General features: G+C 49.4%; 1 protein-coding gene across 8 annotated transcripts in view; it reads left to right on the top strand.

Moving 5' to 3' along the window:
- The window catches only part of PTPRK (protein tyrosine phosphatase receptor type K), a 484,094-nt gene that overhangs the window by 460,137 nt on the left and 7,608 nt on the right, over nucleotides 1–16,349 (top strand). For all 8 annotated transcript variants that reach the window (XM_070733486.1, XM_070733484.1, XM_070733481.1 and 5 more), the window contains 2 exons: nucleotides 5,297–5,428; nucleotides 15,155–15,280. In XM_070733486.1, the coding sequence (XP_070589587.1) occupies nucleotides 5,297–5,428; nucleotides 15,155–15,280 (258 nt within the window). The remainder of the gene's footprint in view (nucleotides 1–5,296; nucleotides 5,429–15,154; nucleotides 15,281–16,349) is intronic.

The following is a 16,349-nucleotide window of genomic DNA, read 5'->3' as shown; positions in this document are numbered from 1 at the left end:
GGGGGGGGGGGAGTTAGGAAGGTTCTACTTCTCCCCCCCAGCCAAAAACTCAAAGCCTGTCTCCTGCCACACAGTTTAGCCAGGAGAGCAGCGGCGAAGTGACTTGAAGGAATGGGAAACTCAAACCGCCCGGTTTCAGCTTTCCATTCCTCCACGTCACTTTGCCGGGGGAGTCTGGGAGGGAAGATGACGCGCCGGCAGCACAGGGGCGAGGGGTGGGAGGCAAAGCTCTGCGGGTACAGCCCCTTTCGGCCAAGCCTCCCCCCCCCCCGCCAAGCAGCCAGGGAAGCCGAGCCGGGCGTGGAACATCGGCGCAGGAGGCAGGACACGATCGGGCGACCGGAGCAGCAGCGCCGCCGCCGCCACGCCCGGCTCGGCTTCCCTGGCTGCGTGGCCGGGGAGGCTTGGCTGAAAGTGGCTGGAGCCGCAGAGCTTTGCCTCCCCCCCCCCCCTGTGCCGCCCGCGCGTCATCTTCCCTCCCAGACAAAAAGGCCACCCTTCGGCTCTGCAGTTCCAGCCCCTTTCGGCCGAGCCCACCCGGCCAAGGAGCCAGGGAAGCCGAGCCGGGCGTGGCGGCGGCGGCTTCCTTCGGGGGCAACGCCAGCAAGAGGGTCTTCGCCCTCTTGCTGGCGTGCGTGGGCGGTGGGGAAGACCCTCAGCTGCTAGGCGGCCCAAGGAATCTCCCATGGGTCTTCCCCACCGCCCACGCACGCCAGCAAGAGGGGGAAGACCCTCTTGCTGGCGTTGCCCCCGAAGGAAGCCGCCGCCACCACCGCTTCTTCTTCCTTGCGCCCCCCGCTGCCTCTCCGCTCTCTTGGGTGGCGGAGCGAAGGAAAACAAAAAGTTTCCCTTTCTGCAGCTCCTGCCTCCCGCCCACCCAAGACAATAAGAGCGGAAGAAGACCCTCTTCTCCAACACGCCCGGAGGAAAGCGGGGGGAAGGGAGGAGAGAGAAGGAAGCCAGGCACGAAGAGTGTCCATGAGGGGGAAGAGACCCCCACGCCGGGCAGGCCCACCGAAGCGGGAAGAGGGGGCGTGCGCCCGGGCCTGGCTAGAGCGCTTGATCTGCGGGCGCCTTAAAAGGGGGTGTGGACTCCTGGGAGGCCTTGGCGGTGGAAGGGGACACACTCGAAGCCTCAGCCGCCTGTCATACTAGTAAAAAAAGAAACATTAGGAGAAGGGGACGGAAGGCACGCTGGTGCCCTTATGCACGCCCCATACTCCATTGGGTTCACCTCCCGGTGAGTACAGCGCCCGGGAAGCATCATTTCTAGAGGGGGGGAGGGCTTCTCCCTCCTCTCATAACCGACTTCCTAACCAACCACGCACGGATTGCAGCGCCGGATCTCCGGAGCCCGGCCGTCTCCTAAAGGAAGGAGGCGTGGCATAGTAGGCCTCTTGCACCGCCCCTAATTAAATCGAGCACGGAGGAAGTAAAGCGTCTCTCCTGGTTTCTACGCCGCCAGCCGGTGCCGGCTTTTTATTTTCAGACCTCCCTCGCCCCGAGTTCATGGCTCCTGCGTCGCTGATCGCCGGCCTTAAGCAAGCGGGCAACGAACAGTTCCGCAATGGGCAATACGGCCAAGCGGCCGGGCTTTACGGCCGAGCTCTGGAATTGCTGGAAGCGGCAGGTAGTGGCGTGGAGCTCCAGCCACTTTCAGCCAAGCCTCCCCGGCCACGGAGCCAGGGAAGCCGAGCCGGGCGTGGAACATCGGCGCAGGAGGCAGGACACGATCGGGCGACCGGAGCAGCAGCGCCGCCGCCGCCACGCCCGGCTCGGCTTCCCTGGCTGCGTGGCCGGGGAGGCTTGGCTGAAAGTGGCTGGAGCCGCAGAGCTTTGCCTCCCCCCCCCCCTGTGCCGCCCGCGCGCGTCATCTTCCCTCCCAGACAAAAAGGCCACCCTTCGGCTCTGCAGTTCCAGCCCCTTTCGGCCGAGCACACCCGGCCAAGGAGCCAGGGAAGCCGAGCCGGGCGTGGCGGCGGCGGCTTCCTTCGGGGGCAACGCCAGCAAGAGGGTCTTCGCCCTCTTGCTGGCGTGCGTGGGCGGTGGGGAAGACCCTCAGCTGCTAGGCGGCCCAAGGAATCTCCCATGGGTCTTCCCCACCGCCCACGCACGCCAGCAAGAGGGGGAAGACCCTCTTGCTGGCGTTGCCCCCGAAGGAAGCCGCCGCCACCACCGCTTCTTCCTTGCGCCCCCCGCTGCCTCTCCGCTCTCTTGGGTGGCGGAGCGAAGGAAAACAAAAAGTTTCCCTTTCTGCAGCTCCTGCCTCCCGCCCACCCAAGACAATAAGAGCGGAAGAAGACCCTCTTCTCCAACACGCCCGGAGGAAAGCGGGGGGAAGGGAGGAGAGAGAAGGAAGCCAGGCACGAAGAGTGTCCATGAGGGGGAAGAGACCCCCGCGCCGGGCAGGCCCACCGAAGCGGGAAGAGGGGGCGTGCGCCCGGCAGCGCCGCCGCCGCCACGCCCGGCTCGGCTTCCCTGGCTGCGTGGCCGGGGAGGCTCGGCTGAAAGTGGCTGGAGCTGCAGAGCTTTGCCTCCCCCCCCCCCCTCGTCCCTGTGCCGCCCGCGCGTCATCTTCCCTCCCAGACAAAAAGGCCGCCCTTCGGCTCTGCAGTTCCAACCTTCCATGGGTCTTCCCCCTCTTGCTTGTGAGGGCGCTTCAACGTTTCCGGACGGCAAGCTCGGACTCTTTCTTTTTCCCTCAGAGGACGCTTATGACAGGCGGCTGAGGCTTCGAGTGTGTCCCCTTCCACCGCCAAGGCCTCCCAGGAGTCCACACCCCCTTTTAAGGCGCCCGCAGATCAAGCGCTCTAGCCAGGCCCGGGCGCACGCCCCCTCTTCCCGCTTCGGTGGGCCTGCCCGGCGCGGGGGTCTCTTCCCCCTCATGGACACTCTTCGTGCCTGGCTTCCTTCTCTCTCCTCCCTTCCCCCCGCTTTCCTCCGGGCGGTGGAAGGGGACACACTCGAAGCCTCAGCCGCCTGTCATAAGCGTCCTCTGAGGGAAAAAGAAAGAGTCCGAGCTTGCCGTCCGGAAACGTTGAAGCGCCCTCACAAGCAAGAGGGGGAAGACCCATGGAAGGTTCCTTGGGCCGCCTAGCAGCTGATCTGCTCGGCAGCGCAGGCTGCTGCTGCGCTGCCGAGCAGATCAGCTGCTAGGCGGCCCAAGGAACCTTTCATGGGTCTTCCCCTCTTGCTGGCGAGGTGAGCGGGCGGGCAGCGGACAAGTGGCGGGCAGCGGGCTGGCGGTGCGGAAGTAAAAACACCATGGAAAAGTGGCACGCATGCGCAGATGGTGTTTTTACTTCCGCACCGCTATATCGCGAAATTTCGATTATCGCAAGGGGTCCTGGAACGGAACCCTCGCGATAATCGAGGGACTACTGTATCCCAAATGATCTTAGCCTTGAAAGCCCTCTGAACAGATGTTCTTTCCCTTCGGAAGAGGTTAGAAAAATCCAAAAGAAAAGAAGAGACCTCTCATCCTGATATTTGCAGATCCCTTCTGAGTTCTTCAAAAAGTCAGAAGCAAGGAAAAGTGGGACCTCAGATTCCGTTAATTTTTCTTTGGCAGTACAGCATGGAAATCTGGACCAATAATAGTATCTAGAGCAAGGGTGCCAAACTCGAGTTCATTGAGGGCTGTGTTTCACTTCAGGAGCTTGGGGTGGGCATGGCCAGCTCGAAGTCACCTGTGGTGGCCTGACCACTCTGCCATTGAAAATGGCTCTCAAGCTCTGTTTTCAGCTACAACAGCCTACTGCAACCCTCTGCCAGCGAAAACAAAGCTCGGGAGGGCCCCATGTGGCCCTCGCAAGCTCTGTTTTCACTGGGAGAGGCTCCGCCTACAGAGGCTGGTCCTTTGCTGCTGGTCCTTTGCTGCTTACAGGGTGGCTCCATGGGCCAGATCTAAACATCCTGCAGGCCAAATCCAGCTCATAGGCCTTGAGTTTGACACCCCTGGTCTTGAGAGAAAGCATGTCAGCCATGTCTCATTTTTTTGTACCTCTGGACAATGTAACATCGATTGATCCTAGGAAGAACACCTTATTTATCTTTTCACATTTCCTTCCAAGTATGATAGCGGAGATTAGACCAGCTGACTCAAACCTTTACATACTAGTGATGGCAAACCTTTTTCCCCTCAGCGCAAGTACCCACACCCATGATTCAATGCCGGGGGAGGGCGAAAATTGCCTCCCTGGCTCTCTGTAGGCCAGAAACAGCTCATTTCCCAACCTCTGGTGGGCCCAATAGGCTTGCGTGTCGCCCTCCCCAGGCTCTAAGGCTTCCCTGGAGGGTTAAAATGCCCTCCCCCATCCCCTCAGAGGCCCTCCAGAAGCCAAAAATGCCCTTCCAGAGCCTCCATGCAAGCCGAAAATCATCTGGCCAGTGTGCACGTGTGTGTGTTGGAGCTGAGCTAGGGCAACAGCTCACGTGCCAGCAGATATGGCTCCGCATGCCACCTGTGGCACCCATGCTATAGGTTCACCATCACTGCTTTATACTAATCAGTTGGAAAGTACAGGTAGGTAGGCAAACATCAACAGGCATATATCTCTCCAACATTTCCTTTTACTCCTATTACCTACCACCTTCTCCTAGATCAGCAGCCACCAACTTTTGGGGCACCAGGGACCAGTTCTATGGAGAAAGTTTTTTCCAAGGACCAAAAGAGGTGTGATTATGCCTGCTGCCTGCATCCCATGGATGGGGCTTTGCTTGTTTGCCCAGACAGGTGCTGTTCCATGGACTGGAGTTTGGAGACTTCTACCCTAGTAACTAAGTTTAATTCTTCTGTTTAGTAAAGAGAAAGGATTCAGAAGGAAGTAATAAGACTACATGTTCATGTTCACTGTTTCTGATACACACCAATCATCCCTATAACCCAATTCTCAGTTAGTTTAAAGGAACTATCCCATTAATCCACCTCTTGACACCTACATCTTTTTTAAAAAAAACTGGTAACTGTTCATGGTCAAGGTCGTTCTGCCTTAAGATCTATCATGAGGACAAATAAATCTATCATGTTATTTTTCTCCAAGACAAAGTAAACTAAAGTGAAAACAAAAACTTAAGAAGTTCCTTAGTTCTGACCATGATTTTTTAAAATTTCCTAGTCCCATCCTATACTTCTGAAGACAAAATCAGTTAATACATTGTCTCTTTTGTTTTTATTCTGTTGCTCAATCTGGAGAATGGTGCAGTAGTTGTATAAGATTTATACATTTATTTGATGAGGGGGATATAGCTGCCTGCAATTCTTTTCTCTTTGTATTTTATCTATTTTTAAATACAGAGCTACAGACAACCTGCTGCTTTCATTGTCACACAGCATCCTCTGCCAAACACTGTGAAAGATTTCTGGAGACTAGTCTACGATTATGGCTGTACCTCTCTCGTGATGTTAAATGAAGTTGATTTAGCGCAAGTAAGATCTTGATGCTGAAAAGGACTGATTTTTTTTCCATTAGAAAATTTTGCTCGTATTCAGTCTGAATCAATGTTCTGTATACTGTACAATGCATAGACATCTGTACTATAGATGCTTCCACATATAGATATACTGAATATGCGCACACACACACATACATAACATACATAGACTCATGTGTCTTTCTTATACAGATTTAGATACATATTCCTTTTTACATCTAGTATTTTCCTGCAGGTGCTTTTGTTTTTAATTACGGTAATTGAGTGTTGATCCATTGGTTGTGGAATTGACCAACCAACTTGTCACCCAAACCTAACATCATGGGCTATGGTAAAGTGACTGGCCCAAAGTCATTTCCCCCCAGCTGGCTTTCATGCCTTAGGCAAAAATATAATTCACAATCTCCTAACTTCAAGTCTAGTGCTTTAACTACTGCCTCTCACATTTAGAGGTCTACAGATGTAGATATATCGATAAGTACTGTACAAAGGAGCATGTATTCACATTAAAATCTAGAGCATTTCTGAGAATGCTTGAATACCTACAGCAAATTAGAAGGAACATATTTTACATAAATGGACATACTTTTTGGTCCTAAATCCAGAAACGTGATTATAAAATATAATTATACTGTAACTAACTAGCCAATAAGATTATGCATTGAATTCAACTCAACTCCAGATTGAAGCAGGCCCATTCAGACAGAGTCAAGAGAGGATTAAATCTAGGCCATGATCTTTACATAATCCTTTCTGAGGTTTTCAGTATTATTTGAGATTAATAAGCAAGCAAAAAGCATGTCAAGTGTGCAATAGGGTTGATATTCCTGGAGGCGTCTGTAATATGGTAAATGATTTAGCTTTACTAGATAAATGGTCAAAGCAATGGAAACTCCAGTTTAATGTTTCCAAATGTAAAATAATGCACTTGGGGAAAAGGAATCCTCAATCTGAGTATTGTATTGGCAGTTCTGTGTTAGCAAAAACTTCAGAAGAGAAGGATTTAGGGGTAGTGATTTTGGGTGAGCAGAGTGGTCGGGCGGTAGGAAAAGCAAGTAGGATGCTTGGCTGCATAACTAGAGGTATAACAAGCAGGAAGAGGGAGATTGTGATCCCGCTATATAGAGCGCTGGTGAGACCACATTTGGAATACTGTGTTCAGTTCTGGAGACCTCAGCTACAAAAAGATATTGACAAAATTGAATGGGTCCAAAGACGGGCTACAAGAATGGTGGAAGGTCTTAAGCATAAAATGTATCAGGAAAGACTTAATGAACTCAATCTGTATAGTCTGGAGGACAGAAGGAAAAGGGGGGGAACATGATGGAAACATTTAAATATGTTAAAGGGTTAAATAAGTTTCAGGAGGGAAGTGTTTTTAATAGGAAAGTGAACACAAGAACAAGGGGACACAATCTGAAGTTAGTTGGGGGAAAGATCAAAAGCAACATAAGAAAATATTATTTTACTGAAAGAGTAGTAGATCCTTGGAACAAACTTCCAGCAGACATGGTTGGTAAATCCACAGTAACTGAATTTAAACATGCCTGGGATAAACATATATCCATCCTAAAATAAAATACAGGAAATAGTATAAGGGCAGACTAGATGGATCATGAGGTCTTTTTCTGCCGTCAGTCTTCTATGTTTCTATGTCAATAGATAGTTATACATTGCTCCATGAGCTTGTGAAGTAAGAAACACTACCTGTATAAAGGAGTGATAAAAAAGAAGGGTACACTGAAATTTAGATTTAACAGCCAATGAGGAGGAGGACATCCATTATTCCTGAGTCACAAATTGTTTATTTTAATTGCAACTGTTTGTGTTATTTGTGTAATGCAAATATACTTGGCAAATGGCATTAATTGATGGACTAATTTGCCACAAATAATATAAGACTAACCGCTTCATTAAAACTACTTTGGATATAACAAACTAGCCTGCTTTTACAGTGAGATGTTTCGTAAGAAATCTGGTCCACACTATCCAGAATCTCCTAAATGGACATCTGTTAAATTAAGGTTTCACTTTGCTAATATTTACTCACATTAAATGATTTTGCTAAAACTTCAGTCATAAATTTTCATGAAGCAATGCTGAATGTATCAAACCTTTGTTCTATCATTTGCTGATACTCTTTCCTGGGAAAAGGAAAAGTTTGATATTCTCCATTGCATCTGGAAGGAGAGTCCAACATGGGTATTACTCCAATCCTATTGGTAGAGACTGAGTTAAATTTACATATTAACTAGCACCGCCCCCTCTGCTCTTCCCATGAGCCAGTTTTAAAAACTCAGTCAATGAGTAGAGACATACTGAGTTGTAGCTTAAGAAAAATAAACAGATTTGTGATTAGAATTGTTATTACCGGTTTAATCCTCTTTTCTTTGTTTTTCAGGAATGAAGACAAGGAGGATCCAGACGGTCCGGGGTCTCAGCCCTCAGCGGGCAACACCCCCAACGTTCCTCCCCAGGGGTTTTTGTATTCCCCCAGTGGGAACACCCCGTAGGGGAGCGTCCAGCCTGGGGGTCCCTGGCCTCCGAGGCCATACCGAGGCTGTCAGCCGAAGGTGGGGAGGTCCGCCCTCCCCACTAGGAGGCTAGATGCCGGCTCGCAAGGCAGAAGCCGAGCGCCTCACAGCTGATGAGGCAACGAACGGCGCGCCGCTGGAAAAGCCGCCGCCGCCGCCACCACCGCCGCCGAGAGCTCCGAGGCCATCAGGACCGAGCGGAGTCACAGCGAGGGGACATGCCAGCCCCCCGAGGAGGCCAGAAGAGGCCCCAGGGTCGGAGGACCCGGACGGCAGCCCACGGAGCCGCGGAGGCTGGGCGCCGCCATTTTGGGGGAGCGCTGGTGCGGCGAGAGCGTCATTGGGCGCCAAATTGACTAGCGGTGAGACGGAATTTGGCGCGAATGGGCTAAAACACCCTAGTGCGCAGGCGCAGAGCCCGGGAGACCGAGGGCGCCATTTTCTCTGGCGATTCTGACGAGGTGAGGAGAAACAAACCACCGGAGGTCAGAAATCAGGAAAGCCTTACAATCTAACGACTGGCACTTGTGAGTACCATGGAGGAGAATCAAGGGAAGGATCCCCCAAGCTCTCCGGCCCCCTCCAAAGAAAAGGCCAAAGGGAAACCTAAAGAAAAGGCCAGGGCCCATTCCTCTGCCTCATCTACCTCCATCAAAGAGGCTGAGAAGCGCATTAAAGCGCTAGAAAAGAAGTTGGAGGCAGCTTTGCAATCATCCCCAGCGGGGATTCCTCTGGCTCAGAGACATTCTGCAGATCCCATCTCACCCCCAGCCACATTTGGGCCTACAGGGGCTGAAGTAGAGGGAGATTGGTCCCCAGACCGGCAATTCCAGCCCCTGCCTCCGAGCATGCCGTCACCCAGCACATCCTGGGTTAGACCAGGGTCGGCGGGCCCTGCAGGAATGAGCTACCAGGGGCCAGCAGCCACCTTCACCCCCACAGCAGCAGGCTTACGAGCACAACCGGGGGCGTGGCAAAATTTGCCCCCAGATCTGCAAGATCTCATTGTAACTGCGTACTCTCAAAACATAGCCGGGGCTCAACAATACGGTAGACCCCCTCAACAGCCCACGTGTTCTTGGTCGGCACCGCCCCCCTCGGGTTTGGGGTCCTTGTTGGAGGAACAGGATCAGTTTGAGGACAGTGACCCGGAGTTTGGGTTTTCAGAGGATGAAACTACACCAGATCAGACACCCTCTGTTGGACTATTCAAACCTGCCTTATTCCGGACCTTGTTATCTAAGGCCAAGCAGGTCATGAACCTTCCGGGCGCTGCCAAAGCGGCAGAGGCCGCTGAGACAAGCCAGACCTCGGCCTCGCTGCTCGAGGAACCTCAACCCGAGTCCGACCACTTTCCCGCCTCCGGCATATTTGTTAAAGGCATAAAGAGGCCTTGGCAGCAACCAGCAGCTGCACAGGGGCCTTCCAACCTCGAAAGGAAATTTTACACCTTTGACGAGGAGGTGGAAAAGCTGCTTGAATTCCCCCCAATCGACCAACCAGTGGTGACGCTTGTCTCCAGTGCCTTAGTTCCCTCGGAGACCGGGGAAAGCCTCAGACCAGAGGAAAGGAAAGCGGAGACATTGCTGCGTAAGTCCCACTTGATGTCCGGCTGGGGATTCAGAGCAGCAGCAGCCGCATCATTTATCAATCGAGCATCACTAATGTGGATCAAGGAGATGCAATCCCGACTAGGACCCGAGGATGGACGTCTCCGCCAGGACTTAAGTAAATTATTGGCGGCAACCGAGTTTTCGGCGGACGCTACTCTTCACGCGGCCAAGTTTTCCACAAGGAGCATGGCAACTTCGCTGTCATCACGCCGGCTTTTGTGGCTAAGAAACTGGCAGGCTGACCTTAAGTCTAAATGGCGCCTAGCCTCCGGACCCTTCCAGGGCTCCACTCTCTTCGGAGATCTGTTGGAAAAGGTACTAGTGGAGGACAAGGATAAGAGGAAGGTGCTTCCCAGGGCCAACAGACGACCGGATAGACGGTTTACTCCGTACTCAAGGCGTCAGTCCTTTCGCTGGGATCCTAGCACTTCCAACCAGGGCCAGCGCTCCTTTTCCCAGGGTCAATACAATCAGACCTATAGGAGCGACCGCGGCTCCTTTCAGGACAGGCCGAGAGGCTATCACCAGTCCAGGAGACCTTTTCGCGGCAACACCCAGAGAGGGTTCAAACGCACGAAGTGACTCAGCGGCCCCCCAGCCCTTGGGTGGCAGGCTTCAGGGCTTCAGCAAGGTATGGCAATTAACCTCCTCCGACCAATGGGCCCTAGCCACAGTCACACACGGGCTCAAGCTGGAGTTCCTCCAAGCACCGCCCAGCCGCTTCTTAGGCTGTCCGTTAATAAAAGACACTATAAAGAAACTACAGCTACGCAGGGAGATCACCCACCTGCTCGACATACGTGCTATAGAGCGAGTCCCGCAGCCGGAGGAAGGCAAGGGGTTCTACTCCATGATTTTCATCGTGCCCAAATCCTCCGGAGGCTGCCGGTTGATCCTCAACCTCAAGCAACTGAACCTCTATATAAGATACCGAAGGTTCAGGATGCATTCACTGCAGACCATTCTCGCTTCCATCCGGAAACAGGACATTTTAACATCCATCGACCTCAAGGAGGCATACCTGCACGTCCCCATCCACCCGGAACATCGCAGGTTTCTCCGATTTTACACCGAGGGACGACATTACCAATACAGAGCAATGCCGTTCGGCCTGTCATCGGCTCCACGGACGTTTACGAAGCTCTTGGACGTATTGACCGCCAGCCTAAGAGCGAGATCCATCAGACTCATGGCTTACCTGGACGATATTATCGTTTTATCCAGGTCCAAACTGGCGGCAGAGAAAGACCTCAACGAGACAATCCGTACACTGGAACTCCATGGCTTCACAGTCAACGTAGAGAAAAGCCAGTTAGTACCAACTACCAGACTCCTACACTTAGGAGCCATTATAGACACTCAAGAGGGTACAGTGTCGCTCTCACAGGAGAGGCAAGACAACATCAACCGTTTGATATCCAGTGTTCAGCGGGGACCGGTTCCATGCTCACTGCTTTCAAAGATACTAGGAACCCTGGTCTCCGCCATTGGCATAGTTCCCTGGGCCAGGTTTCATATCAGGACACTGCAGTGGTTCCTGCTGCCTGCTCAAAGGTCCAAGGTGAGCCATTGCCACAGGACGGTTCATTTACCCCGGAAGGTCAGAGACTCATTACAGTGGTGGACGTCTGCCGCGATCAGCAGAGGATCCCCCTTCCAAACGAAGGATCAGATCATCTTGACCACCGATGCCAGTCTCACCGGATGGGGTGCCCACATCGGAGCTCACATGGCTCAGGGCCTGTGGACGGCAGAAGAACTGTCCTCCGTCAATATCAATTTTCTGGAACTAAGGGCAGTGTTTCTAGCCCTACAGACATTTGCACCCTTAGTACACCAACAGCACGTGTTGGTTCTTACGGACAATGTGGCGACCAGGGCCCACTTGAATCATCAAGGGGGTACACGGTCGCAGCGTCTCATGGAAGAAACAGAGGCACTATTCCGCTGGGCCGAACAACATCTACGGTCCCTAACAGCAGAACACATCGCGGGAATCAGCAATACACAAGCGGATTGGCTGAGCCGGTCCACGTTGGATCAGACAGAGTGGAAGCTGGACCCGGTCATTTTCCAACAGGTGGTAATGAGGTTTGGTCTTCCGATGGTGGATCTTTTCGCCAGCCACCAGAACACCCAGCTTCCAAGGTTCTTCTCTCGATTCCCACAGCCAGGAGCGGAGGGAATCAACGCTGTCCGGACACCCTGGCCGCCCGGCCTACTTTACGCATTTCCGCCGATGAATCTCATTCCGCGAGTAGTGGAGAAGCTACTGCGAGAGAGAGCGGAGGTGTTGTTAGTAGCCCCACACTGGCCTCGACGACCGTGGTTCTCCGACCTGGTGGCACTATCGATGTCACCCCCTTGGAGGATCCCGGATCACATGATATCCCTCAGCCAAGGGGAACTCCAACATCCCGATCCCCAGTGGCTTCAACTGACCGTTTGGCACTTGAACGGGTCAGGTTACGAGGATTGAAGTTACCAGAGAAGGTCATAGACACTATGCAGGCTGCAAGGCGTCCATCTACTTCTCGGATCTATCAGACCACATGGGCGGCCTTTTGCAGTTTCTGTGAAAAACAAAGCATCAGCACTGAACAAGCGTCGGTCATTACGGTTCTGGAGTTTTTTGCAGACTGGTCTTGATCGGGGACTAACACCGAATACTTTGAAACGACATGTGGCGGCTCTCGCGACCATGATACGAGTGGAGGGAGTTCGCTCCTTAGCTTACCATCCTTGGGTGAAGGATTTTCTACGGGGAGCAACAAACCAACATTCTCCACCAATCCGGAGGTTCCCTTCGTGGGATCTTACATTGGTTCTCAGAGCCTTGACCAAGCCACCATTTGAACCTATGAGATCTATACCAATGAGGACATTGTCAATTAAAACAGCCTTCTTAGTGGCTGTTACATCAGCAAGGAGAGTGTCAGAGTTAGCAGCCTTGTCGGTGCGACCTGACCTCTGTGTCTTTTATCCAGACCGAGTGGTGCTGAGATTGGACCCTTCATTCATTCCGAAGGTCAATTCAGAGTTTCATAGGAAACAAGAATTAATTCTTCCGGACTTTTGCACCCACGGCAGTCACCCATCGGAATTAAGATGGCATAAGATTGATGTACGCCGTGCGGTCAAGATTTACATCAGACGCACAGAAGCTTCTAGGAAATCGGAAAAACTGTTCGTTTCCTTTGCCTCGGATAAAGAGGGACTTGGAGTGTCATCAGTGTCCATTAGTCGTTGGATCAGGGGATGTATCGCGGAGGCGTACAAGGCCCGTAATCAACCAGTACCAACGGGAGTGACGGCTCACTCAACAAGGAGTGCGGCGACCTCGGCGGCTTGGACTACCCAGGCGTCCATAGATGACATCTGTAGAGCTGCAACGTGGTCGGCACCATCAACGTTCATAAGACACTATAAGTTGGACTCCTTTGCCTCAGCAGAGGCAGCCTTTGGGAGACGTGTTTTACAAAGAGTTTGCTTATCTCCAACGTCCCTGACAAGACCTTCTCCCTCCCATGGGCCGTAAATCTCTGGTATATCCCATGTTGGACTCTCCTTCCAGATGCAATGGAGAAGAACCGTTGTACCTACCTGAACGGTCTTCTCAGTGCACTGGAAGGAGAGTCCAAACCCACCCAGTTTAGTTTTGGGTTCAGGGACGCCGGAGTGGTCAGTTATCAGTTAAGAGTTGTTATAATAAAAATTGGTTATCCTCTTACAATGGTTTCTTTCGTTTTTAAAACTGGCTCATGGGAAGAGCAGAGGGGGCGGTGCTAGTTAATATGTAAATTTAACTCAGTCTCTACCAATAGGATTGGAGTAATACCCATGTTGGACTCTCCTTCCAGTGCACTGAGAAGACCGTTCAGGTAGGTACAACGGTTCTTCTGGAAAAGATTTTGATTTCTTAGATTTTGGTACCTTGGCATACAATAGCAGTCGTTGCTGTGTCAGAAAGTACTGGGCATTCAAATGTTTGTTTCAACTATTGTTTTTCTTGTTCCATCATTCACCCTGTTTACTGGATTTTCTGTCTTTAGCCTTAGTTGAGTTTAGGAACCATCGTGGTACAGTGGTTAGAATGCAGTAGTACAGGCTAATTCTGCTGAATGCCAGGGGTTTGATTCTCATCAGCTCAAAGTTGACTCAGAGTTCCATTCTTCTGATTTCGGTAAAACGAGAATTCAGATTGTTGGAGACAATATCTAAACCACTCTGTAAACCACTTAGAGAGGGCAATAATTTATATAAAGGATATGTAAATGGTATTAGTATTGAGCATTTAAAATGAATAAATGGAAGTAGGGAGGGAAGGAAAGAAGTAAGTTAATAGAAAATCATGCTCCGATCGTGCTCACATCTCTGTACTCCCTTATACAAAAATCTTTACTATTATTTTTTTATGTTTCAAGTTTTTAATCTAGGGCCACCTCCATTTTTGCAATTTTTTTTCACAACAGTGTCCTACTGTTTATGTCCTAGGCGATACCTGTTTCCTATACAGTGTTCCCTCGATTTTTGTGGGGGATGCGTTCCAAGACCGCCCGCGAAAGTTGAATTTCCGCGAAGTAGAGATGCGGAAGTAAATACACTATTTTTGGCTATGAACAGTATCACAAGCCTTCCCTTAACACTTTAAACCCCTAAATTGCAATTTCCCATTCCCTTAGCAACCATTTAGATTATTACTCACCATGTTTCTTTATTAAAGTTTATTTAAAAAAATATTTATTAAAGGTGGACGAAGATTTGGTGATGACATATGACGTCATCGGGGCAGGAAAAAACGTGGTATAGGGAAAAAACCTGCAAAGTATTTTTTAATTAATATTTTTGAAAAACCGTGGTATAGACTTTTCGCGAAGTTCGAACCCGCGAAAATCGAGGGAACACTGTATTAGATACTGTTCTTGCACAAAGATCATTAGTGAATTAATCTGAAATACAGCAAAGTAACAAATAAAAAGAAAAGGCTATGATTTTTTAATCTCCGCCAACTGAGCTAAGATTTGCAATTTGAGTCCCCAATTCAACTGGAAAATCTCCATATTAGTACAAAGTAAATTGGCCTGTTTGTCATGCTATTCACAATCTCCTAATTTCTAGTTTAGTGGTTTGACCACTGCCTCTCACATTTAGAGTGAGAGAGTGAAATTGGTCCAGATATATTATTATCCAGGCACACTTTTACTGACTAATAGATATTCTGTACTGTAAAATAAAATATTTAATGTTAAAGAGACTGCTAAGAAGAAGATGAGGTTTCATATATTGAACCTGTTGCCCTCCTACCAGATATGAACCAGTTTAATTAAGCATGAGAACTGTGAGCTCCATCAGCAGTTGCAATTAATAGAAGAATTAGGTAATTAAAACTGCTTTACCATGCAAAAAATGGAACAATGTAAACTTTTTTTCCCAATCCTGTGCTGTTGTATTTGCATAATGATTAAGCTATCATGATTCTGATGTGTTACTTTGAAAATACTGCAATGTAGGGTGATTTAGAACAATGTGTAAAGTTACTTAAATTTTTACGTACATTTCTTTAATATCACACAGGGTTGCCCACAATATTGGCCAGAGGAAGGAATGCTGAGATATGGTCCTATTCAGGTTGAGTGCATGTCCTGCTCAATGGAGTGTGATGTAATCAACAGAATTTTCAGGATATGCAATTTAACAAGGGTAAGGCATGTTTACCCAGCTATTGTAATAGACATCTGTATTCAGGGGAAAAAAACCTTTTACAACATTAAATGGTTTTTTTAAAAATCTTACTGAATGGTAGCATTTTTCAACCTTGGTAATGTTAAGACATATGGGCCTCAACTCCTATAATCCAAATTCTTTCAACTACATCAACCTTGTTGGACCTGTTAGTAGCCATTGCAAGAAACTTGTCTATTCCCGAGCTTGTTCCATAACCACAAACACTCTGGAACTTACTCGTTTTAAATTGGGATTGTAAGCCACACAATCTTTTTAATTCAAGTGGGTGTTTTCCTTAGGTTGGAGGTCTAGTTTGACCCTAGGAAAAAATCACGGCTCCAACAGGTACACTGGACATACCCATATCAAATCCAAACACCACACGCCTCAAATTGAAAATATTGTTTTTTTATTTCATTCTAGTAGCTGTATTGTATTGTATTTAATTCTAGAATCATGGGTATAGAGGTTTGCAGAGAAAGGAAAAAAAATCTGTAATAATTAGAATTGCTGATGATCAGATTGCTTCTGCATTAAAAACCACATTTTACTATCTGCCAGCCTAATCTATCTCATAAGATTTTTGAAAAGATGAAAAACTTCATATATCTTGCTTTGCATCTATTGCAACACCTAAAATTAATCTGTGGCTTTAGTAATTGAGCTACATTTTCCTCTGACAAAGATAGATTCCCACCCCACCCCACCCCAAAATAAAGCCCTTTGGATCAGGACTGAAATTTGACTAAAAAACTGCAAACCTTTATCTTGGATTCACTATGTGACGATAAATAATATTTTTGAAGAATACTGTTTTCTGGAGCACCAATGCAAACCTACGTTGCAAATCAACTCTTCTTCATCTTCACACTTTTGCAAACTGTGCAGAATAAAAAAAAATATCACTCTGCTTTCTACTATCCTACTGATAACCTAGAAAACCAGCCTGCCATTAACTTTTCATTGATCTTAATATAACCACCCATTCTTTTGCAACTTCATGTATTGTCTGCAGTGGGTATAAAATTGCTTTTTCCCCCTCCTC

The sequence above is a fragment of the Erythrolamprus reginae genome, chromosome 1 (assembly GCF_031021105.1).
Source record: "Erythrolamprus reginae isolate rEryReg1 chromosome 1, rEryReg1.hap1, whole genome shotgun sequence".
NCBI lineage: Eukaryota > Metazoa > Chordata > Lepidosauria > Squamata > Dipsadidae > Erythrolamprus > Erythrolamprus reginae.
This window is presented reverse-complemented; position numbering and strand designations above follow the sequence as displayed.